The sequence below is a fragment of the Balaenoptera musculus genome, chromosome 14 (genome assembly GCF_009873245.2).
Source record: "Balaenoptera musculus isolate JJ_BM4_2016_0621 chromosome 14, mBalMus1.pri.v3, whole genome shotgun sequence".
Lineage (NCBI taxonomy): Eukaryota > Metazoa > Chordata > Mammalia > Artiodactyla > Balaenopteridae > Balaenoptera > Balaenoptera musculus.
The window spans coordinates 48,607,045-48,633,506 of NC_045798.1; the positions used below are offsets into that span (position 1 = coordinate 48,607,045).

The 26,462-nt window shown below is 34.8% G+C and overlaps 1 protein-coding gene across 1 annotated transcript in view; it reads right to left on the minus strand.

Annotated features, from left to right (window-relative positions):
- CCDC178 (coiled-coil domain containing 178) overlaps nucleotides 1-26,462 on the minus strand; it is a 365,246-nt gene that overhangs the window by 26,020 nt on the left and 312,764 nt on the right. Inside the window, exon 19 of the mRNA XM_036874296.1 lies at nucleotides 10,245-10,379. Within this exon, the coding sequence (XP_036730191.1) occupies nucleotides 10,245-10,379 (135 nt within the window). The remainder of the gene's footprint in view (nucleotides 1-10,244; nucleotides 10,380-26,462) is intronic.

Here is a 26,462-nt window from a genome sequence, read left to right on the forward strand (position 1 = left end):
TACCCTTCCCCCTCCCCGTATCCTCAAGTCCATTCTCTAGTAGGTCTGTGTCTTTATTCCCGTCTTGCCCCTAGGTTCCTCAAGACCATATATATATATATATTTTTTTTTTAGATTCCATATATATGTGTTAGCATATGGTATTTGTTTTTCTCTTTCTGACTTACTTCACTCTCTATGACAGACTCTAGGTCCATCCACCTCACTACAAATAACTCAATTTCGTTTCTTTTTATGGCTGAGTAATATTCCATTGTATATATGTGCCACATCTTCTTTATCCATTCATCTGTTGATGGACATTTAGGTTGCTTCCATGTCCTGGTTAGTGTAAACAGAGCTGCAATGAACATTTTGGTACATGACTCTTTTTGAATTATGGTTTTCTCAGGGTATATGCCCAGTAGTGGGATTGCTGGGTCATATGGTAGTCCTATTTTTAGTTTTTGAAGGAACTTCCATACTGTTCTCCATAGTGGCTGCATCAATTTACATTCCCACCAACAGTGCAAGAGGGTTCCCTTTTCTCCACACCCTCTCCAGCATTTATTGTTTGTAGATTTTTTGATGATGGACATTCTCACCACTTTTATTCAACATAGTTTTGAAAGTCCTAGCCACAGCAATCAGAGAAGAAAAAGAAATAAAAGGAATCCAAATTGGAAAAGAATAAGTAAAATTGTCACTGTTTGTAGATGACATGATATTATACATAAAAAATCCTAAAGATGCCACCAGAAAACTACTAGATCTCATCAATGAATTTGGTAATGTTGCAGGATAAAAAATTAATATACAGAAATCTGTTGTGTGTCTATACACGAACAAGGAAATAGCAGAAAGAGAAATTAGGGAAACAATCCCATTTATCATCACATCAAAAAGAATAAAATATCTAGGAATAAACCTACCTAAGAAAGCAAAAGACCTGCACTCTGAAAACTATAAGATGTTGTTTAAAGAAATTGTAGATGACACAAACAGATGGAAAGATATAGCATGTTCTTGGACTGGAAGAATCAATATTGTTAAAATGACCATACAGCCGAAGGCAATTGATAGATTTAATGCAAGCCCTATCAAATTACCAATGGCATTTTTCACAGAACTAGAACAAAAAATTTTTAAAATTGTACGGAAACAAAAAGACCCTGAATAGCCAAAGCAACTTGAGAAAGAAGAATGGAGCTAGAGGAATCAGGCTCCCTGACTTCAGACTATACTACAAAGCTACAGTAATCAAAACAGTATGGTACTCACACAAAAACTGACATATAGATCAATGGAGCAAGCTAGAAAGCCCAGAAATAAACCCATGCACCTATGATGAATTAATCTACAACAAAGAAGAAAAGAATATTCAATGGAGAAAAGTTCCTTCAATAAGTGATGCTGGGAAAACTGGACAGCCACATGTATAAAATGAAATTAGAACATTCTCTAACACCATATACAAAAATAAACTCAAAATGGATTAAAGACCTAAATGTAAGACCAGATACTATAAAAGTCCCAGAGGAAAACATAGGCAGGACACTCTTTGACATAAATCACAATATATTTTTTTGGATCAGCCCCTGAAAGCAAAGGAAACAAAAGCAAAAATAAACAAATGGAATCTAATTAAAGGTTTTTGCACAGCAAAGGAAACCATAAACAAAACAAAAAGACAACCTACGGAATGGGAGAAAATATTTGCAAATGATGTGACCGACAAGGGATTAATTTCCAAAATATATAAACAGCTCATATAACAACTCAGTAACAGAAAAACAAACAACCTAATCAAAAAATGGGCAGAAGATCTAAATAGACATTTCTCCAAAGAAGACACACAGATGGCCAACAGGCATATGAAAAGATGTTCAACATTGCTAATTATTAGAGAAATGCAAATCAAAACTATAATGAGGTATAACTACACTGGCCAGAATGGCCATCATCAAAACGTCTACAAATAATAAATGCCGGGGAGGGTGTGGAGGAGAAGGAAATCTTCTACACTGTTGGTGGGAATGTAAATTGGTTCAGCCACTATGGAGAACAGTATGGAGGTTCCTTAAAAAACTAAAGAATAGAGTTGCCATATGATCCAGCGATCCCACTTCTGGGCATATATCCAGAAAAAACAGTAATTCAAAAAGATAATGCACCCCAATGTTCATAGCAGCACTGTTCACATTAGCCAAGACATGGAAGCAACCTAAATGTCCATCAACAGATGAATGGATAAAGAAGATGTGGTACATATACATGTGGAATATCACTCAGACATTAAAAAGAATGAAATAATGCCATTTGTACTAACATGGATGGACCTGGAGACTATCATACTAAGTGAAGTGAGTCAGACAGAGAAAGACAAATGTCGTATGATACACCCTCATATGTGGAATCTAAAAAAATGACACAAATGAACTTATTTACAAAACAGAAATAGATTCACAGACATAGAAATTATCGTTACCAAAGAGGGCAGGGTGGGATAAATTAGGAGTTTGGGATTAAAGTATACATGCTACTATACAGAAACTAGAGAGCCAACAAGGACCTACTGTATAGTACAGGCAACTATATTCAATATGTTGTAATAATCTATAATGGAAAAGAATCTAAAAAAGAATATATATATGTGTGTGTGTGTGTGTATAACTGAATCACCTTGCTGTATACCTGAAACTAACACAACATTGTAAATCAACTATATTTCAATAAAAATTGAAAAAAAAACAAAAAAAGGTATACTTTTGACATAGAAAGATAATGAAACAATCCATCCCAAAGACAGGAGTATAGAAGAAATGAACTTATAAATTCTCTTTCACCCACAATTTTCTGGTTCTGAATTGACCTTGGCAATAGGCATTTATTTCTTAGCTATAGTCAGCCTTGGATGAGGGTGGAATGCTGACTTTACATTTAACAGAAGATACTGGGTAAAATGTAGCTCATTTATCTGGGTGTTTTAATTTAGAACATTTAATTCTTTTTTTCATTTTATGTATTTATGCATACTTTAATAATTGAGGCAAGAATCATTAAAAGATTTGAAGTTAACCAAGCATTTCTTTTGTTACATTATATGACAAGGTGTGTTGTGTACCTATATGTAGTTTCTCGAATTCCCAAGAGTTTGAAATGATGTCAGACGTGGAGTTGCAAGTTCTGAAGGTGGCAAGACTAGAAAGTATAAATGCTTCTGTGATTAATTGATTTAGGCAAATTTTGGCAAGAAGTTGTTGCCGTTTTGGGATCACCTTACAACAGTGTCAGGGGGGAGAAAAAAGAAGAAAGTGAGTTAACATTGTAAACTGTTGACTGTGTACCGAGCATATTGCATACATCATCATCCGATTCTCACAGCGACCCTTGGGTATATGCTGTTTATACCTGTTCCACATCCCAGATGATATCACCAAACAAGCAGTCAAACAACTCACCAACCCACCCACCCTAAAACTCAAACTCTGGTATTTAAGCCATTAAGTTGATATTTTCAGTTCAACAAGGAGAGAGATTAAACAAATAAAAATGTTTACCCTTTAAACTATTTGGAGCTATTTATTTCCACAAGTAGTAAGGAAAAATGCACTGCTAAAATGCATTTCATACTTCCCCTGTCATTTCATATGCCCCTTCCATATTTTATTTTTCTACTTAGTACATAGCATCACTATAGCTTTAACTTGTTTACTGTCTTGTTTTCCCCTTTGAAATGTGAGTTCATGAGGGTAAGAAATTTTGTCTTTTATGTTATTATTGTATCTTTTTTCATGAAAATATTTTAATTTTTTGGTAGTCAAATTTAACAACATTTTCCTTAATGATTTTATTCCCTCATTTAAGAAGGTCTTTCTTACCTCAATACTATTCAGTAGTCCGTATTTTAAAAAAAGATATTATAGATTTTTAATGCTTATTCTATAGTTTATATAAACATATAAAATAATCTATTTTACTTTATCCCTTGAGTATTTACTTTTATCCCTCAGATAGCTGGGAAGTGAATAGTCCACCCTCATGATATACAATTTGATATCCTACTTTCATTATATTCTAAATTCCAAATAATTGTGGGGCATTCCTGGATGCTCTATTTCAGGACATAGCCTCAGGCCTGCTGCCTGTTTTGTAAATGAAATTTTACTGGGACGCAGTTCCACCTATTCATATACTATTTTCTAAGGCTGCTTTCCTACTACAAGGCAGAGTTGAGTAATTGCAACAGAGATTGAATGTCCCGCAAAGCTTAAAATATTTACTATTTGACCCTTTAAAGAAAAAGTTTACCAACTGCTCTGTTGCATTTTAGAGATGTTTTGATCTGTTCCTGAATCAATGTTACGCTGTTCTAATTTAATTAATATAGCTTCCTGATGTGTTTTGCTCTGCAACGGCATAAATTCCTCACTCCAGCACCAATATTTCTTTTTAAAAAATGTCAGAGCTATTCCTGTGGATTTTTATCTTCCAAAGGCATTTAGAATCACCTTCTCAAGCTTCATTGAAAAATCTTGTCTGGATTTTGAGTATGATTGTATTGAATTTATGGATTTTTCAAATGTGAAATTTTAAAAAAATTGGCATGTTCCCAATGTGTATAATCTCCTCATCCATGAAAATGATATATATTTACTTTTATTTAGGTCTTTGCTTATATCTTTTTAGTATTGCTTAGAAGCTTTTCTGCAAAAGGATTGAGCTAACTTTTTGTTAGGTTTATGCTTAGGAACTCTATACTTCAGGCTGCCATTTAAAAGAACTGCCTTTTTTACTGTAATGCTTTTCTGGTTGATTCTCCTAGATTTTCTAAGAGAAACACCATATTATCAGACCATAATGATAGTTCTGCCCTTTCCCCGCACAGTAGCTATACCTCTTATTTATTTTTCTTGACTTACTACTAAGGCTTCAGAGCAGTGATGCACAATAATGACTATAGCCAGGAATCCTTACTTCTGTCCTGATTTTAATAAAGTGCTTCCAGTAATTTATCACTTAGTACATTTTATCAAGGGAGTTTTGTTCTAAATTCTTTTGTGACTTTTATTAGAGTAAGTATATGTTGCCTTGATAACTAATGTTTTACAGCGTATATTGAGTAATCATATGTAATATTTCTCCTTTAACTTGTCATTATATTAAATTACATTAATATATTTTCTAAAGTTGAATTTCTCTGTGGTTGAATCGAAACTTCCAGGTTTTATTATGTGATACCCTTTATTTTCTTTTATTTTTAAAAAGTTCAAGATGTGCTAATATTGCCTGTTGTGATTGTAAATTTTTAAATTTTTCTCTGGTTTTCAATCAGTTCTTACTTTATATATTCTGAAGTTATGTTGTCATGTGCATTAAGTTCATGATTGATATGCCTTAATTGGTTATATATTTTATCAATGTGAAATATCCATATTTGAGTGTTTTAATTCTTTTTGCTTTCAAGCTTCTCTCTTTTTGAATTAGAACTTCTTATTCTTTTTTTCTAAGCTCTTCATTCCGTTTCTATTTGTCTGAAGTACATATCTTCCAAATGAGATGGATTTTGCTTTTATGACCAATCTGTAAACCTGTTACTTTAAACTGTGTAAGGAAACCATTTAGTTATCATGATTACTAATATGTTTGGACTTATTTTGTACATTTTTATACTCTTTCTGTCCTCTTCCTTGCATTTTGAATTATTCAACTTTTTATGGTACTTTCTTTTCTCTAGTAGTTTGGGAGTGACAAATCCTATTTCTAGAACTTCTAGTAGATATTCTTACTATTGACAACTATATTTAAATACTTTCTACTACTATCTAGAGTTAATCAGTAAGGCTTAGCAATTTAGTGTTATTCCTCAATCATAATATCTCTAAATGTATTTATTTTAAAAATCCAAATTTCTATCATTTCTTTTGTCTTTAAAGAGATCACATAGCTTCAGAGATTTTCTTTTATATCACATTATTAAGTGAGTTTAGATTTTTATCCTGTGTTTTTTCTGGCTTCTTTTCATTTGTACAGTTTTCTTCCAGAAATAGGAAATTTGGGCTGTCCCTATATGTATTATGTGTGTGTGAGAAATGATTAAATACCTTACCTCTGTGCCATCAAAATTCCTGGCAAAGCTTTTTGTTTATTAACTACTTTTGCTTATTAACTATACAACTGTAGGCACCAAGAGCTGTAGAGAGCCTTTGAGGTTATCACATTCAATCTTAATAAACCAATTCACTTAATAATAAATTCACTCACCAATTATTTTTGAGTACTTATTATGTTTTGAGAACTATAGTTGGTGCCAGGGAGATAAAGATGAGCAAATAAGATATGTTTTCCAACTGAGAAGGTTCACATTCTAGTGGGTGAAGAGGTACAGACACACACAGATGTTGTGTAAGGAGGTCAGGAGAGCATTCCAGGAGGAGCCCTGCCTGAGGAGGTGCTCTGTGGCTGACTCTTAGACCATTTGCTTTCCCTCAACCACTGCAGTAACGTCTGCTTGAGTATCAGCAGTGCACATTTGGACAGCATCACCTGTTAGAAAATGTATTCCTATTGAGCCCAAACCCACCTTCCAAACTCTTCCATCATTGGTCTAGATATTGCCCTCTAGAGCTCATCAAAATATTCATGCGTTGACCTTCATTTGGCGGTCATTTAGATGTCTGGGACAAAGACTTTTCCTTCTATAATTAAGCATTCTAAATTTTATATATTTCTTCCTCATCTCTCTTAAATTGCTGCTCTCAAGTAAATCAATATGGCCCTTAAACTATGCTTTCCAAATCTGTATAAAGTACGGCAGATGTACTCAACTTTTGAAAAAGTGCAATGGGAGTATCATCTTTAACCAGACAAAACACTTGTGCTTATGCAGGATAAGATCACATTAACATGCTGTAGCTGTATCACATTTTTCACTTAAATGATGAGTTAACAATGAGTTTTTTTTCTAAATAAGATGCCAAAGAGGCATTAAATCTCACAGCATTAAATACATTAAAAATATAAAGAGAAAAATAATGATGTTAAAATGAAATAATAGTACTTACTTTATATGGGCTCGGATGTGAGGTTAGGACTGTAAAATATACTGTACATGGTCAGAGTCAAGAAGTCTTATGTGCTTGCTAGAGCTGGAACGTGGCATTGGTTCTAAGTTTGTAGTAGTTCACTTTGGCTTATATTAAAATTGCTGTGAACTAAAATCCCTACACAGATATTGATATAAATGGCTGCAAAGTTAAATATACTGATTCCTCACTCCAGAATACAGTTCATTTTATTGCTTCCTGCTTGATCATGTAATTCAAAAGCTTATCTGGCCCACCTGGTTTTCTGCCATCTGCAGAGCTGCCAGTTATGCTTTTTGATGGTCTGGCAAGGAATTACTCCAAGCCCAAGGATGAAACAGTCTCCTTTTTCTGCTCAACATTTATTTTGAATTGCTTTTTGCTCAATATCAGTTATATACCATTTACTTTTCAGAAGGTTCATCAGATGATTTTCTCATCAAATAGTTCACTAATATCTCATGGCATCATTGTAATACTACCTTCAAAATATAAAACATTAGATTGCCCAAAATGGACATGCTACTGAATCATAAACATAGAGAGCAACGGCATCTGGTTTGTTAAGCAATTTTTAGTCATGTTGAGTCAAACCGTAGAGATCGACGCCTGCAGACTCCCTCTGCTAACATATTAAATCATTCTACCATGTTTTTCTTTTTCTTTTCTTTTTTCTTTTTTAATTAATTTTTATTTGAGTAGAGTTGATTTACAATGCCATGTTTTTCTTTTTAAAGACTGGATATAATAAGTGAAAACAAGATGGGCATGGAATACTTTCAGATTCCCTTAGTGGCCTTGCTACCAAACACCCTTAAAAACAGAACAAGAATTGAGCTAATTTCACTGATGGTATAAAGTCCCAAGGGAGTTTAGAATCCTCCAGGAAGGGGACCTTACCAACAAGTAGGAAGTGTTAGCTGCTGAAAATACCACTGTGGTATGGTGGTATGCACAGAGTACAGTAGGAGGTCAAGGAAGATCGAAATTAATTCATCTGGTAGAGGAAGGTGGGCGAAGCACTCGGGGAGGATTTTGCAGAGGAGGTGTTTGATTTGAGCCAGGTGTTCTTTAACAGGAACGGTAAGCAACAGTATTGCAGAAAGAGGGAAGAATATAAGCACAGGAGTGGAAGAAGGAGTTGAACAGAAGGTGTCATGATTAGTAGGAATTTTGGAGTGACTGCAATTGAGTGAAGGAACTTGTGTGGAGATAGATGAAGCTGGGAAGGTTAGCAGGAATTGGGCATTGTGTACCATGTTGAAGGGTTTGGACTTGACTTATCCCAGAGGATTTCACGTGTTTCTATAGTTTTACGGCAAGATCCTGAAAATTATATTTTCAAATTTTGATTAAAAGCCAAAATTGAAATCTTCTAAATGGAAGGTCTCTCCAGTAGATAAGAAAAGAATCCACTAAGTTATGCTCCTCAAGTTCCCCAAATACAATCCAGCCTTGCTGCTGTATCTCTAGGTGTTGAGTAGTTGAATTTTCGATACTGTACTATCATTTCTATCCTTTCACTTCAGCTGGTACGTGAAAGCCATAAAAAGAAGTAATTTAAAATCAAGTTTGGTAAAGAATTTCTAATTTCTAATGAAAAATTAGAATAAGGACTATTGAAGATTATGGACTGAGAATTCATTTTACCCATATTCAAATACTTTCTATTGACATTTTCAATATTTCAAAATATACCCTAATTCACAAAGAGAATTTATCATTTGAAAGATTTTTAAGAATGTTTACAGTTGGGCAAGAAATATAGGATTTTTCCAAGACAGTAATTAGAACATGAAGTTTACCTTTGAATATTTAAAAGAAAACCATGGGTTACAGCCACTCTAATTTTTAATTTACTAAATGTTAACAAACATTTCTAAGGAAAAAAATATGTTCCTGACTTCTAAAATACTGCAGTTATAGTTTATACTCAAGTTCGCGTATGAATTTCTATTAAACCTACATATTTTAAGCACTACCTTTTCAAAACTTAAAATTTCTCCTATTATTTAAAATTTTTTTTATAATCCATTATCAACAGAACCCTTAAGTAAATATACTTTATATATATACTTTATTAAAGTATGTATATAAAGCATATATATAAAGTATTTGTACATATACTTGTTAAAGTGCATATATACTTTATATATCAGATATATATCTACATATCTATCTATATATATATCCTCAGAAGAAAATAGCAAAAATAGCCACAAGTAAAAATGAAATTTGAAATAGCTTTGGAAGTGCTTTGCAACATCTTTTTTTTTAATTGTGGTAAAAGCATCATGACGTGCACATGTAATTAAAATATTTAGAAAAGAATTTGGTTTGCTTAGTTTCAGCATGCATTGCTAACACCGCAAGTTAATAAAAATTATGTTTTTTTATGGTGTTATTATTTTTGTTTTTTTATAGAAGAGGTAGTTCTATTTTTTTTTTTTTTTTGATAGAACAGGTGATGGATGTTTTTCCTTTGGGAGGTTATATTTTATACATACGTAACCTTTCAAATAGCAAAATATTCATTTAAAAAAATGTAAGTAGTTTTCAAATAATAGTCTTCAAATAGTTAATATGGGTTTCTAAAATAAATTAGAGTCTTAAAATAAGGACAACTGATCCATTAAATGTTTTTACAGACACAAATAGTAAAATTTCACACGCATCTGGAACCACTGTTACATTCTCATCCCTAATTGCTTATTTTTTAAATAAAGTCATCTCCAAATCTGCTTGGGAGGACGAGCCTCTTGCAAAAACAGAAGGGGAAAGAAAACAGTTAAATAAAATAAACATCAGTGTCATTTTCACTGAAGTAGATTTCACACAAAAGCAACACAAGGCAACTGCTGACAGTATCTTTTAAACAGCCGGATGGCATCTGCAAAGCCTGAAGATTGGAAAATATATACTTATATCAAATGTATTTATAAAAACCCATTCTGAGGTTTGGGAGCAAGAAGTTCAATCTCCCTTTTCCCCCAAAATATGTATGCATGGTGTATATGCTAACTTACTGAATTCATCCTTCATGCAATTCCAGTTTATTAAAGAGGTTAAAAATTTATAAAACTCTGATGGGATATGGTTTTAATGCTTCATCACACTACCCATCATTTGCTTTTCAATCTAGATCAGAATGATCTTTCCCACTTCCCTGCAATCACCTACCTGCACAGCTAATATTTTTTGAATACTCTCTTGAGAGTCTATCTGGAACTTGGCCAGCCTCATCCGGCTGTAGAGGACCACCAGCTCGAAGTGCTTCTGCCACAACTTGTGTATCCTTCTTTGCAGCTGACAGAACTAAAGGGAAGAGGGAGGGGGAAAAAACACAAGTCAGAGTAGGAGAGGAAATTAATGGCAGTGTTCAAGAAGAATGATGGAGGGAAATATAGAAAGCAGTCAATAGCCCATTCTGCACTGTATGGGCCTGACAGGAATTTCACAGTCTCTTGATTTTTCAGCCCACTCATGTGCATTCATCAGAAACCAGTCACATCTGGCCGCCAGGATGGGGGGTTAATTTTCTCTAAATGCCTCAGCAGTTTTGTTCTAGCTGAGGCAAACTCTGTGACTGCAAAGCTGATGAGTAAAATATTTCTACTTCACCCAGTTTAACTCAAAACCGATAGCCTCGGGACATACTGAACCTTTCTTTAAAAAATAATCTTTCGAAGCTTTTTTGAATGGCACATCAGGTCAAGCTAAAGTTTAAAAATGCAACTTTGAGACTTTGATGGACACCATCACTTCTTTTTTTCCTCATAAACCCTTACCATCGTTTGGCAATATGTGCTTTAGAGCATGACAAAACTAAAGAGAATTAACTTAGCCACCAACTGCTGAGGGAGAACAATAACAGGGAAGAAATTTCCAGCTCGAACTCCCTATTAATCCACCTCCCTCTGACTATGTGACACAGGAATATCTCACTGCACTAAAGTACAGTGGACACAACGTTTAGAAGCGACACTTTAAATATGGAATCTAAACACAGAAAGAAAGATTTCTCCTGTGAGAAATTTCTCTATCTTTTGGAACTTTAATCTAAAATGAACCAAACAAACAAAAAACACAGTAGAAGTGTTACCAAGGCAATATACATTTGTACTTCAACAGTTAGCATAGCTGTACCATACGGAATTGTTATAATTAGGTTATTTTCAAAGAAATAAGCTTCATAAAAATTAACGGAAAAAACCATATTAAAAACTTTTTCCCATAATATATTTTGTTACTGAAACCGCTTTTATTTTTTGGTAATGTGGATAATTGTTTATGTTGATTTCTTTTTAGCTGTATTTTGCAGAATGAAAAGATAAACACCAAAAAATTTCAGATCAAATATTTCTTCGTAACAGAATAAAAACATGTCACATTAAAAAGACCATTTAAAAAAAAAAAGGCCATTTTATGTTCTATTTATTGTTTTGGTTACATTTAAGGGATTCTTTGCAAAACTTCATCAAACAGTGCACATGTGACTTGTGAAGTTTTCTGTATGCATATGTCAATAACAGTTTACTTAAAAGTAACCATTTTAAAAATAGCTACCTGGTGTTGCATGTGAATTATTTACCATCATTATCTTCATTATGCATTGAAATGAGCAACACATAGGTATCTATGTAAACCCACGGAAAAATAAAGCCTCTATTCTTGGTTAATTGGTTAACTTAGGATGAAAAAATAACCTTGAAACTATAGCTATTTCAGCTTGCTAAATGTCGAAATACGTTACCTGAAATTAGTTGACAGGCATTTCAGATAATTTAGGCTAATGAATTAAACAGTAAATCACTTTTTGAAGAGGAAAATCTGTCAATATTTTTTTTCTGTAATATTTTAATATTTATTTAAATAAAATATTTTAATAATTTTAATATAATATTAAAAAATTTTCTGCCAGCTCTGACAGCCAATAGGGGGAGGGTGTGCTGTATCTTGACATATTTATTAAGACACTAGAACACTTTACTCAAAGCATTATATTTTTATTACGATATACACAAATATGACAAAAGGCAAATAAGAGGAAGATGAGTTCTAGTAGAATTCCTAAAAGTGAAGGTAATTTTTTTTTACAAGTGGACATTCTTCAATGTGTGGAAGGTTTTACAAGTGGGAGCTCATCAACCAAAGTGAATTGGATGATAATATTTCCCACACCCACATCTTAACTGAGGAGAAACTGCTGTATACATTAAGTCAATTTTATTCACTTTCCTGTGTTGTAGCTTGAGGTAGCCACAAAGGCCTTAAATTAGTCCATATAGAAGTGTTAACTGAAGCTACTTAAGTATAAAAGTTCCTTACGTATCAACTAAGAAAGAGTAATATCTCAAAAAACTTTAAAAAAATCTATAGCTAATAAGCCTCTAGAAAAAGATAAACCAGGAAAGAGAATAACTGAAGGCATTCTTAAAGAGAAGAATCAGAATCCAATAAAAGTCACATATACACGTATACAGATGCACATTAAAGACAATAAGATGATCAACAATATATATGGGAAAACATTTAAGAACCCAGGAGTAGTTAATTTAAGAGTTGGTCATGAAGACAACTCTCTTAGGAAAGTGGTTATGATAAAAGCCCAATTATAAGATGTCAGCAGACAGTGATCACTCAATAAATACTTATTGATATTAACTCAATAAAGTGAACTGGTAAAATTTTAGTGTCAAAAGTGAAGAAGTGAATAAGACGTTCAGGGACTTACGAATTAATGGAAGAAGAGAAAAATAAACCAAGTAAATGCAAGACTCATAAAAATATAGAAAGGGAAAATTAAAGAAAGAGAGAGAGAGTTAAGTTGTGAGTGGAAAAATCCTTCAACTGGATGCAGAATTTAGGTTGGAACCAAAGTAACTGAAACAGTTTTTGATCTCTTCGACTTCAATTAACCCAGTGTTTCTGGAATGAAACATTCCAATGATTACATTCCTGAAGCATAATCATTTCCTGGAACGATTACATTCCTGCCCTCTCACTCAGATTTTAGGGAAGGTGAGGTGGGATGAGGAAGGAAGTGGTAGAGAAACAAAAAAGGACAGAGAGGGACACAAACACACTGGGTGGGAGGTTAGCAAGGGCACTCCTTGCCGTGCATTCAGAAGTAAGAATGGAGTTGAGAGCCATTGGAATTGAGATGAACTGGGCTGCTGCTTAGCCCGAGGCAAGTATTTCAAGAATTTTGGAAGAGAATGGAATATTCTCATAGAAATCGAAGGAGGAGCAATGTTAGAGCAGGGGGAGTCATTTTGGAAAAAGATCCCCAACTTCACTGCTCTTGATTTTGGATACAAGAAGAGGAAGTGAGGATCTTCAACTGTGTCAGGAAAGTGGAATCAGGAAACAGCTGGTATGTACTCTCAGCCATTTAAAATGGCAAAAAGGGAGGAAGAGTTTTCTGACAATGGTTTCTGACTGGTTTGAATTTGTAGCACACTTGGTAAGCTTGGCTCTATCTAATACTTGCTTTGTGAGCTCTTTGCTGAAGGAAGCCCAAAGATGGAATTCATTGATACTTCTTTTGAGATAACGATCGCTATGTATGTACTTATTCATGAAGAGGAAAGCTAGTCAATGTCCATTTTGACATGGTGTATTGAGATACAGCTGGCGATCATGTGTCAGTGTGAGCATTATATAAAATGTACACTTGTGAGCACTGCATACAATGTACAATGTACGTTTATACATTTGGTAAAAATACCTTCTGATTAAATTTGATTAGGCTCTTGAAAGTTATTAACATTTTAAAGCTTGATACTCTTTGACAGTAAAACAGAATAAATGAATATTGTCACAAGAATGAGAGAGTCTCCATTTTCTTGTTTTAATACACTATATTATATGGATTCTGTTTTTAATCCAAGTTACTTTGCCGACATAAATTCATGACATCTGCTAACTCCTACGTATCACAGAAACATGGCTTTAATATTAAATGTTATAATGCATATATTACAACACACAAAACCTCTAATTAAATGGGTTTACATGCGTGTAAAAACACAATATGCTAAGAATAAAATAACACTATTTGATATTCCAGTTACAGGTTTCAAAATAATTAGGACTAGCCATAATTAAGTCAGCACCAAAATATCATCTTATACCATTCTCATGTTCTTAGCATAGAATTAGAAATTTCAAAGCACCACCTTTTCAGGTATTTTCCAGGGCTAGGATGGAGCATAAAATGGTCTGGTTTTCATTATGGAGGACAAGAGAATAAAGTAAAGCCTTGCTATGCCTAACCCAAAGGGGACAGTTGGGACACACTGTGAAAAGAGTGAAGTAGTGTTGAAGTATTTGTTATTTAATATCAGAGAAAACAAAGTATACATAAGTGTGATTTTAAAAATATGCCCTCAAATTATTTGATAATTCTTCCCTTTAAGAAATTAAGCAGAATTCTCTTCCCTTTGAGTATGGGCTGGACTTAGTGACTCTCTTGTACTGAACAGAATACGGCAGAAGATAGTATGCTACTTCCAAGACACACACACACACACACACACACACACACACACACACACACACACACACACACACACAGAGAGCTATGGCTTCTGTCCTGGGCTTTCTCTCTCTCTCATTCTCTCAGATCATTTGATCTGGGGAGCCAGCTCCCATGTTGTATGAGCAGCTCTGTGGAAAGACCCACGTGGTGAGGAACTGAAGCTTTTTGTTTTGCCAACAGCTCTGCGAGTGATCTTGGTAGCAGATTCTCCAGCCTGCTCAGATGACTCCACCCTGACCAGAGCTCATTATTTTAATTGAAGACAGTACAGAGGGACTATAATTTAATAATCCCAGAAATTTAAAAATGTTTCATTATCCACAAATATTTTCATGTACTACATCAATATAGTAAAGAAAAAATAATCATTCCCAAAAGAAGTTGATATGAATCAACACTGAACAAAAACAATCAACAATGAAAAACTTATTGTGGCAAACTAGCAAGGAACAGAGAAAATTTCTTTAACCTGATAAAGGTATAAACCAAAAACTTCCAACAAACAGTTTCCGAAGTAGAGATACTTTGGAAACATTCCCATGAATGTCAAGGAAAAGTAAGTAAGGATATCAGGAATCAATACCTCTGTTTAAAATTTTACTGGCCAAAGCAATAAGAAAATAAAAGAAAAAAGGATAGGTGTAAGAGGAAGAATATCTACAGAGAAAATTCAAGAAACTCTACAAACCAGTAATAGGAGGTAATGAGAGTTTAGGAACATTTTTCCTGATTTTTGAAAAAAATCAGTGACATTTAAAAAAATTAGTTATAACCAAATTTGAATTGTAATTTAAAAATCCCATTCATAATCACAATGTAAAATGTAAGATACCTAGGTTTTAATCTATTAAAGAATATGTAGGTTTTATAGAGAAAATTAAAAAACATTTTTGAAAAATATAAAATAAGGACTGAATAAATGGAGAGATATAACATGTCCACATACTGGAAGAGAGGATCATGGTCACGCACGTTAACTTTTCACAAAGTAGTCTACAATCTCATCGGGGCTCATGAAACTTGATATAAAATTCATACGGAAGAACAAAGGACTGGGAACACCTAAGACAATTGTGAAATAGGAGAATAAGCTCAAGGAATTTGCCATGCCATATATAAAACTTGTCTTAAAGCTGTAGGAACCAAGAGCAATACCAGCATTGGAAGGGATAAACAATGGTTGATCAGAAAAAAGAGTTGAACAACACAGACACTCATATAAAATACAGAAATTTGAAATAGACAAAGATAGCATTTAAATCAGTGGAGAAAAGATGGCATAATTGGTTTACCCTATACAAGGACCCAACACAAAATTAGACCCTTAACTCATGATATACACTAATAAAGACAAGGTAGATTAAAATGAGGAAAGCTAAACTTTAAGATTTTTGTATGAAACTATGACAGACTAACTTTATGACTTTCAGAAGGGGAAGGATTTTTTAAACTAATATATTAAAGTAATAAATTCTAATGGAAAGAATTGACAAATTTAATTACATTCAAATTTTTTAAAAAACTTAAACTTAGACTAACAAAAGAAGCCACAGGCTTAGAGAAAATATTAATAACATAGCTGACAAGGATTAATTTCTTTAACATAGAAAGAGCCCCTAGAAATCAATAAAAGAAACAATACAAACGCACCAGAAAAATGGGCAAATGATACAAATAGGCAATACACCGAAAAGGAGAGTTATTTGGTCTATAAACACTTGAAAACATGTTCAACCTCTAATGGAATACAAATATATATACCTCACACTCATCAGATTGGCAATTATTAAAAAAAAAACAGCTGTCCACACCAATTGTTGGTAAAGATGTGAAAAAAACCTGAACATTCATATACTGTTCAAATTTGTTTATAATTTGATACAAAGACTTTAAAGAGCAATTTGCCATTATGTATTGAAGTTGCAGGCATATTTTTCCTTTGATCCAGAAATCATACTTAAACCTACAAATTCTAGAACAGTGGTTCGCAAGACCAGAAGGATCAGTATCACCCCAGAGCTTGTTAGGAAAACAGCCATTCAGACCCACTGAATTAGAAATTTCTGGCGCCCAGCAGTTGGTGTTTTAACAAGCCCTACAGGTGATGTAACACACGCTGAAGTCTGAGAGATATTCCTTTTGAAACGGTCATAATATGTTCTCAAGGAAACAAAATAATGTTCATTTATAGCATTACTTGCAGTAATGAAAATTTGGAAACAATCTGTCTACACTTGAGTAATGAAAAAATATATTGTGGTATGTTCCTACCCTAAATCCTAGCATTTAAAATAAATATACTAAAATTGCAAGTGATATACATAGTACAACACTTATATAAATAAAAAGAAAACTAATAGTTATTTAAATTAATTACTACATAAACATAGTATTAAAAACACAGATGGAATGATAAACACTAAAAAAAAGGCTAGCGGTTAACTCTGAGAAAGAAGGAGGAAAATAATATTAGGAATAGGCAGACAGAGGGTTTTGAGTGCATCTATCTATACTGGTTTAATCGTCCAAAGCAAATATGTCAAATGTCAAGATTTACAAAACTGGTAAAGGTACACAAAAATTTGTCATTAACCTTTATGTCATTTGTCATTAACACTTACAGCTTACGCATAACTCTGTATCTCACTGTATATTTAATTGTTTCATTTAAAAAAAGCCCATAGGCTAAGCTGACATCTCTGTAAGAAAGGTATCCTCTATATATTATGACTTGGAATTACTTTTAGATAATTTATTATAATCTGGGTTTTAAAAAAAGTATCCTATTACACTTGACCATCTGCTAACATACAAAAGAGTTGTTTTTTTTTGTAATACAAGATTTTTGTTATGTATCTCCTAAATGTGATCTTACCCATAATAAAAGAACTACCCAAAATATTTGAGTGTACATCAGTAAGGAAAGTATTACTACTTCTAGACACTTCATAAATTGCTAAAAATTTTGGTATTTTTCTCCACCCTGCTCACATATTTAATACAGTTGCTGAATAGTAACTTTATAACTTATTTCCTACTAAATTAGAAGACGTACGTAACCTATTTTCATGAGAATTTGAATTTACTAGAATTAGAGGAGGATTGGTGGTACATCTGTTTGAAAAAGTATAAGGATACATAAACTGATTAATGGCGTTTTGGAGAAAGTCAAATTAGTCCTCAGACAACTGACTCTTTGTGTGTGTGATTTAAATTTTCTAAAATTATCAAATCATGAGATCGGATCCCTAATAAGAATAATGGCAATAACATTTTCAGGTCAGCCACGCTGATATCATGAAGACACTTTGCTAAATGAAAGTTTTAAAAGGCAAAACAGATATTAACAACATATTAATATAAATAAACAGAATTTTTTGGTAAGCTTATACATATATTGTATGTTACTGTGTTGGAACAATAGTAGACTAGTGTGTTTTTTCTTTAAGAAGATTCCTTAAATTGCTCTCTGTACACTACAGAACATAAATATCATTGCAAACATGCTTTAGATAAAATTAAATCATTTTTAGAGACATATGGTGCCAAAAATTAACTCCCCCAAAGACATAATTTAACTGGCTTTTGCAATTTAGGAACCCTGCAAAAAAGAAAGGGAACATTTCAAGGAAATGAGAAATGTCCTTATAATGAATTTCTGCTTATAAGAATCAGACATAACAACAGTCTTTTTAATTAAAATACAAATACCATATGCATAGTTATCTGAAAATGAACTATAAATTGTTTTGCCAGGAAACAAAGACCAGTCAGTACTGAAAACACAGAAGTCCCTTGAAATACAAAGGTAATACTTGGCAGGACCAATAACTCATGGACAGCAAAGTTCTTTATCTATGAATAATGATTTGTCCATTATAGGACATGTTTTCAAAGCAACTGCTGAAGATTTGACTATATGAGACAGATCTTTAAACAATACCTCATTTATACTTTTTGGAAGAAAAATATCCGTATAAAAACTGGATGGTAGTTTAAAAGAACACAGAATTTTTCTGCATGCACAAGAAAAATCCATTAGATGCACCATTCAAACAGGAAATTAATAGAATCACTGCAATAAACAACCCTCATCAATGCAACATGTAGGACAAATATGAGAGGTGTGGAACATTCCACATTCTTGAAGCAAAAATCACTTCCCAGTACACTGGGGTGGGAACTGGGAGTGAGGGTGTGGTGCTGGCGATGTGTGACATTTGTTAGAGGTTACCGGATTTCTGAAGGAAGTATCTGTGTATGCATGGATTAACTCACCACAGGTATCTGAAAATTTCATAGTACATCTGATGTGACTGCTAGTGAGCTTGAGAATTTCATAGGTGAGAAACCTGCAGCCTAAGAGTAGAAATATTATGAAGATTTTTTACTGTGGGAGAAAATTAAAGCATTTCATATAATCTCCTTGTGTTTCTTACCTATAAACATAGTCAAACAGTCCAACTGTAGAAGCAGCTCTAAGAAAAAATGATGTGTATTTGACAAAGAAGAGAAAAAAATCCTATATTCTGCAGATTTGCATTTGTACCTTAGGTAATCCAATTAAAATCATACTCAAAGCTTTGACAAAGCATGATAAAGGAAATAACAGTATTTTCCTATAGGAACATATTTTAGGTGATTAATAGAAACAGACATATAGTCATACATTTGCACGAGACTATTAAAATAATGATTATAATTTCTGACCTGCTTGTTATAAGGTTCTATATACTGAAAGCATACTGCCTTTTTCTATTTCTGACAGATAAATAAAACTGATAAGCGAAGATATGTGCATGCAATTTTAATGCAACAGAGTGATGTGAAGTGCAGCTCACAAGGCAAATAGCATAAGCCCTATCAGTTCTGTTTATTGTAATAAACCAAACAATGGCAATTACAAAGTACTCCACAGATTTTTGGCACGGCAGGAATGACAGATCTACAAAATCCAGTTAATACTGATCTTTTTAGAGTTCTCAGTTACCAGGCGGCACATGTACAATACACAAATCTCAAAAGTAATGAGATATTTCTTTATTATCAAATCCGTTCCACAGACTGGTGTTAAAGATCACGTAGCTCATTTCTGGAAATCTCTTTGTCAACTGCTTAGATACCTAAGCAGTATACTTAAGAAAAATAAAACATGCATTCCCAAATCTGGAGCTGGCCTTTAAGGAAATTAATAAAGGACTACTCTATTACTCTAATTATATAAATAATAATACATTTCAAGATTCTGTATTTGGAACTCTGCTAATACACTAAAAACTCTGATGACATGAGAGAAACCGAGCTGATCCATAACAGACGCTGCTAATTCTCATCGTTAATAGTTAAAGATCAAGTCTATCCCTTTATATGAATATGTACATGTATTTCTTTTGTACACATTACAATTATAACACATACTATGACATACAACAGATAACTAATCTAATATTTTTCCATATTTAACAGTAGTAATTAGCTGCAAAACTTACAAACTTCTTAGTTTCATAGATATCTGGTTCTGGAATAAAATTACTGTGCTCTGATGGATATTTGCCTTAAATATTATGAAGATAAAAATTTAGATATTTTGCTTACTTACGTTGCTAAATTTCACACACAATTCTCATGAACAGTTCAAAAAGAAAGAAAGAAATAAAAGGATCATCTTAATTCTGAAGCTACTGCTCCCTGTGATTTCAAAAAAGATGTTCAGTCAAGAATAAAACAATTTTTAAAATTCTATAATAGAAATTATCCTCACAAGAAAAGAACAAACACTGTTCAAATAACTCTTTTTAAAAAGTTGAAAATGGAATTACATGAAGGTTAAAAAAAGGAAGGTTAAGCCATCACTATATTTTAGAGACGAACATATTCTTAAAGTTTCCACTTCCTTGCCTGCCTGTCAGTCATTTGTCCAAGAGTAATTAAATCCCTTGATTTTAAAAATTTGGCTAAATGAATGCCCTATCTTTTGGTGTTCGTTTATGAGCTGTGGTTGAACAACTTTCTTTGATGATTATTCACAGTATATATTTACAGTCTTATGAGACCCACTTGTTTCGATGCAAACGAGTCAAGGGGATACTTTAAAATAGCATGTCCTTAATATCAATTCACAATAAAAATATTAGATCAAAAATGATTAATTATAGAGCTCACTGATTTATTTTGAATCTTCAAGAAGGAATACAATATTTTTCTACTTTAAAGACATCCAGTTCCATTATAAATACCTCCAGTATGTTCATTTCATTTACACATAGGTAAACAAAACTGCTTCTTTGCAAATTTCAACTGCAAGTGTAAAGAAAATATACAACACACTCATGCAAATAGGGGTGAGCCTGTGGACAGAAAGAAACCAGCCTGCAGCTATAAGAAATCAGGGGTCAGAAAAGGATGAACTTCTTCTTTATGAGCTACATCTAGAATGCAAAAATCTTATGATCTTATTTTTGTCGTAGCTTCTTGTACTGATATAGAATTGCATTGGGGCTAGCAGGATTTCAACAGTCAGAAAATCTGCAAAATAGTACAAATTGTCATGGATGCCAAAAATTTACTAACCCATTTGTTGGCTTGAACCAGAGCATCTAACTGAATCCAGGTGACAACAAATATTCAAGACATATGTATAATAATAAAACAATGTCTTTTAAGTATCAGTAACTAATCCCATTCTTTCAGCAAATATTATGAACTAAATTCCAGGACACTCACAGAATCTGAAAAGTACAATGGTGGCAATGATTAATATAAATGGAATGATAGTAACTCATAGTAAGGAAATTACAACTGTTCTGCCACATTCTGGAAATTCCTGGTGGTAGTAGTGAAGGGATCATTGGATATTTGAAAGCTCAAGCAGATCTAGGTAGTAGCATGCTATGTGACTTTGGGTGACAGTTTTATATGAACCTTAATTGACTCATCAAAGAAACAGAGTAAGAGAACTAAACTGGATTGTCAGTAGGCTATGGGGCCAATTGGCTTTCCATTTCTCCAGAGGAATGAAAGTCACTTGTCGCCTCTTCTGTTTCCATTTCTTTATTTCCTTCACACTTCAGACTTCTCCTACCACCGCACTAACATGGCTGTAAGCAAAGATTATCTGTGGCATCTGATATGGATAAATCCTTTGCCACTCTTCGAAAGTCTTTCCTTCTTTGATTTTTATTCTTGGTTTCCCTGTATTGTTCTGTGCTTCCTTTTCAGTCTCATTTGCTGGTTACTGTGATTCCTAAGGTTTTCTGACCTTAATTCTGTTCTTCTGTATAGTCTCCAGGAGTGAGCTCATATACTCCCATAATTTAAACTACAGCTCAAGAGAAAGACCTTAAAGATGGTGGAGGAGTAAGATGTGGAGATCACCTTCTTCCCCATAAATACATCAAAAATACATCCACATGTGGAACAGCTCCTACAGAACACCTATTGAATGCTGGTAGAAGACCTCAGACTTCCCAAAAGGCAAGAAAATCCCCACGTACCTGGGTAGGGCAAGAGAAAAAAGAAAAAACAGAGACAAAAGAATAGGGATGGGACCTGCACCTCTGGGAGGGAGCTGTGAAGGAGGAAAAGTTTCCACACACTAGGAAGCCCCTTCACTGGCGGGGATGGGGTTGGGCAGGGGGGAAGCTTCTGAGCCATGGAGGAGAGCACAGCAAGAGGGGTGCAGAGGGCAAAGTGGAGAGATTCCCACACAAAGGATCAGTGCCAACAAGCAATCACCAGCCTGAGAGGCTTGTCTGATCACCTGCCTGGGGGGGTGGGGACTGGGAGCTGAGCCTCGGGCTTTGGAGGTCACACCCCAGGGAGAGGACTGGGGTTGGCTGCGTGAACACAGCCTGAAGGGGGCTAGTGCACCACAGCTAGCAGCGAGGGAGGCCAGGAAATAGTCTGGAACTGCCGGAGAGGCAAGAGACCTTTGTTTTGGGGTGCACGAGGAGAGAGAATTCCTTCCCAGTGTGCCAACAAAAGACAGAGCACTGCCTAAGTGAGCTCCAGAGACGGGCATGAAATGCTAATGCTTCTGCCACTGCCACCAAGAATCCTGTGTGGAAGCACAGGTCGCTATCCACACCTCCCTGCGAGCCTGTGCAACACGCCACTGCCAGGGTACCGTTATCCAGGGACAACTTCCCCAGGAGAACACACAGTGTACCTCAGGATGTTGCAATGTCACGCTGGCCTCTGCCGCCTCAGGCTTGCCCCCCATTCCAATTATGACTACTGTACCCCTCCCTCCCCCCAGCCTGAGTGAGCAAGAGAGCCCTAATCAGCCGCTGCTTTAACCCCCTCCTGTCTGGGTGGGGAACAGATTCCTGAGGGCAGCCTACATGCAGAGGTGGGGCCAAAACCAAAGCTGAACCCCAGGAGCTGTGCGAACAAAGAGAAAGGGAAATCTCTCCCAGCAGCCTCAGGAGCAGCGGATTAAATCTCCACAACCAACTTGATGTACCCTGCATCTGTGGAATACCTGAATAGACAACGAAGCATCCCAAAATTAAGGTGGTGGACTTTCGGAGCAACTGTAGACTTGGGGTTTGCTTTCTGCATCTAATTTTTTTCTGGTTTTATGTTTGTCTTAGTCTAGTATTTAGTGCTTATTATCATTGGTGGATTTGTTTATTGGTTTGGTCGCTCTCATCCTTTTATATATATATATATATATTTTCCCCTTTTCCTCTTTTTGTGAGTGTGTATGTGTATGCTTCTTTGTGTGATTTTGTCTGTATAGGTTTGTCTTTACCATTTGTTCTAGGGCTCTGTCTGTTTTTTTCCTCTCTTTCTTTTCTTCTGAGCTGTGTGCTAGCAGGGTCTTGGTGTTCTGACCAGGTGTCGGGTCTGAGCCTCTGAGGATATTGGACCACCAGAAACCTCCTGGCTCCACATAATACTGATTGGCAAGAGCTCTCCAAGAGATCTTCATCTCAGCACTAAGACCCAGCTCCATCCCATGGCCAGCAAGCTCCAGAGCTGGATGCCCAATGCCAAACAACTAGCAAGTCAGGAACACAACCTCACCCATTAGCAGAGAGGCTTTCTAAAGTCATACTAAGTTCACATACACCCCCAAACACACCACCAGACGTGGCCTTGCCCACCAGAAGGACAAGATACAGCCACAGCCACCAGAACACAGGCACCAGTCCCTTCCACCAGGAAGCCTACACAAGCCACAGAACCAACCTCACCCACTGGGGGCAGACACCAAAAATAATGGTAACTATGAAACTGCAGCCTGCGAAAAAGAGACCCCAAACACAGTAAGTTAAACAAAATGAGAAACCAGAGGAATATGCAGCAGATGAAGGAGCAAGATAAAATCCCACCAGACCAAACAAATGAAGAGGAAATAGGCAGTCTACCTGAAAAAGAATTCAGAGTGATGATAGTAAAGATGATCCAAAATTTCAGAAATAGAATGGAGAAAATACAAGAAACGTTTAACAAGGACCTAGAAGAACTAAAGAGCAAACAAACAATGATGAACAACCCTATAAATGAAATAAAAAATACTCTAGAAGGAATCAATAGCAGAATAACTGAGGCAGAAGAACAGATAAGTAACCTGGAAGACAAAATGGTGGAAATAACTGCTGCAGAGCAGAATAAAGATAAAATAATGAAAAGAATTGACGACACCCTCAGAGACATCTGGGACAACATTAAACGCACCAACATTCGAATGATAGGGGTCCCAGAAGAAGAAGAGAAAAAGAAAGGGACTGAGAAAATATTTGAAGAAATTATAGTTGAAAACTTCCCTAATATGGGAAAGGAAATAGTCAGTCAAGTCCAGGAAGCACAGAGATTCCCTTATAGGATAAATCCAAGGAGAAACACGCCAAGACACATATTAATCAAATTATCAAAAATTAAATATAAAGAAAACATATTAAAAGCAGCAAGGGACAAACAACAAACAACATACAAGGGAATCCCCATAAGGTTAACAGCTGATCTTTCAGCAGAAACTTTCCAAGCCAGAAGTGAGTGGCAGGACATATTTAAAGTGATGAAAGGGAAAAACCTACAACCAAGATTACTCTACCCAGCAAGGATCTCATTCAAATTCAACGGAGAAATTAAAACCTTTACAGACAAGCAAAAGCTAAGAGAATTCAGAACCACCAAACCAGCATTACAACAAATGCTAAAGGAACTTCTCTAGGCAGGAAACATAAGAGAAGAAAGAGACCTACAATAACAAGCCCAAAACAATTAAGAAAAAGGTAATAGGAACGTACATACTGATAATTACCTTAAATGTAAATGCATTAAATGCTCCAACCAAAAGACATAGACTGGCTGAATGGATACAAAAACAAGACTCATATATATGTGGTCTACAAGAGACCCACTTCAGACCTTGGGACACATACAGACTGAAAGTGAGGGGATGGAAAAAGATATTCTATGCCAATGGAAATCAAAAGATAGCTGGAGTAGCAATACTCATATCAGACAAAATAGACTTTAAAATAAAGACTATTACAAGAGACAAAGAAGGACACTACATAATGATCAAGGGATCAATCCAAGAAGAAGATATAACAGTTGTAAATATTTATGCACCCAACATAGGAGCACCTCAATACATAAGGCAAATGATAACAGCCATAAAAGGGGAAATTGACATTAACACAATCATAGTAGGGGACTTTAACACCCCACTTTCACCAACGGACAGATAATCCAAAATGAAAATAAATAACGAAACACAAGCTTTAAAAGACACATTAGGTCAGATAGACTTAACTGATATTTATAGGACATTCTGTCCAAAAACAACAGAATACTCTTTCTTCTCAAGTGCTCATGGAACATTCTCTGGGATAGATCATATCTTGGGTCACAAATCAAGCCTTGGCAAATTTAAGAAAATTAAAATCGTATCAAGTATCTTTTCCAACCACAATGCTATGAGACTAGATATCAATTACAGGAAAAAAACTGTAAAAAATACAAACACATGGAGGCTAAACAATATGCTACTAACTAACGAAGAGATCACTGAAGAAATCAAAGAGGAAATCAAAAAATATCTAGAGACAAATGACAATGAAAACACGACGACCCAAAACCTATGGGATGCAGCAAAAGCAGTTCTAAGAGGGAAGTTTATAGCAATACAATCCTACCTCAAGAAATAAGAAACATCTCAAATAAACAACCTAACTTACACCTAAAGCAATGAGAGAAAGAACAAAACCCCCCAAAGTTAGCAGAAGGAAAGAAATCATAAAGATCAGATCAGAAATAAATGAAAAAGAAATGAAGGAAACAATAGCAAAGATCAATAAAACTAAAAGTTCTTTGAGAAGATAAACAAAATTGATAAACTGTTAGCCAGACTCATCAAGAAAAAAATGGGAGAAGAGTCAAATCAATAGAATTAGAAATGAAAAAGGAGAAGTAACAACTGACACTGCAGAAATACAAAGGATCATGAGAGACTACTACAAGCAACTCTATGCCAATAAAATGGACAACCTGAAAGAAATGGACAAATTCTTAGAAAAGCACAATGTTCTGAGACTGATCCAGGAAGAAATAGAAAATATAAACAGACCAATCACAAGCACTGAAATTGAAACTGTGATTAAAAATCTTCCAACAAACAAAAGCCCAGGAACAGATGGCTTCACAGGCGAATTCTATCAAACATTTAGAGAAGAGCTAACACCTATCCTTCTCAAACTCTTCCAAACTATAGCAGAGGGAGGAACACTCCCAAACTCATTCTATGAGGACACCATCACCCTGATACCAAAACCAGACAAAGATGTCACAAAGAAAGAAAACTACAGGCCAATATCACTGATGAACATAGATGCAAAAATCCT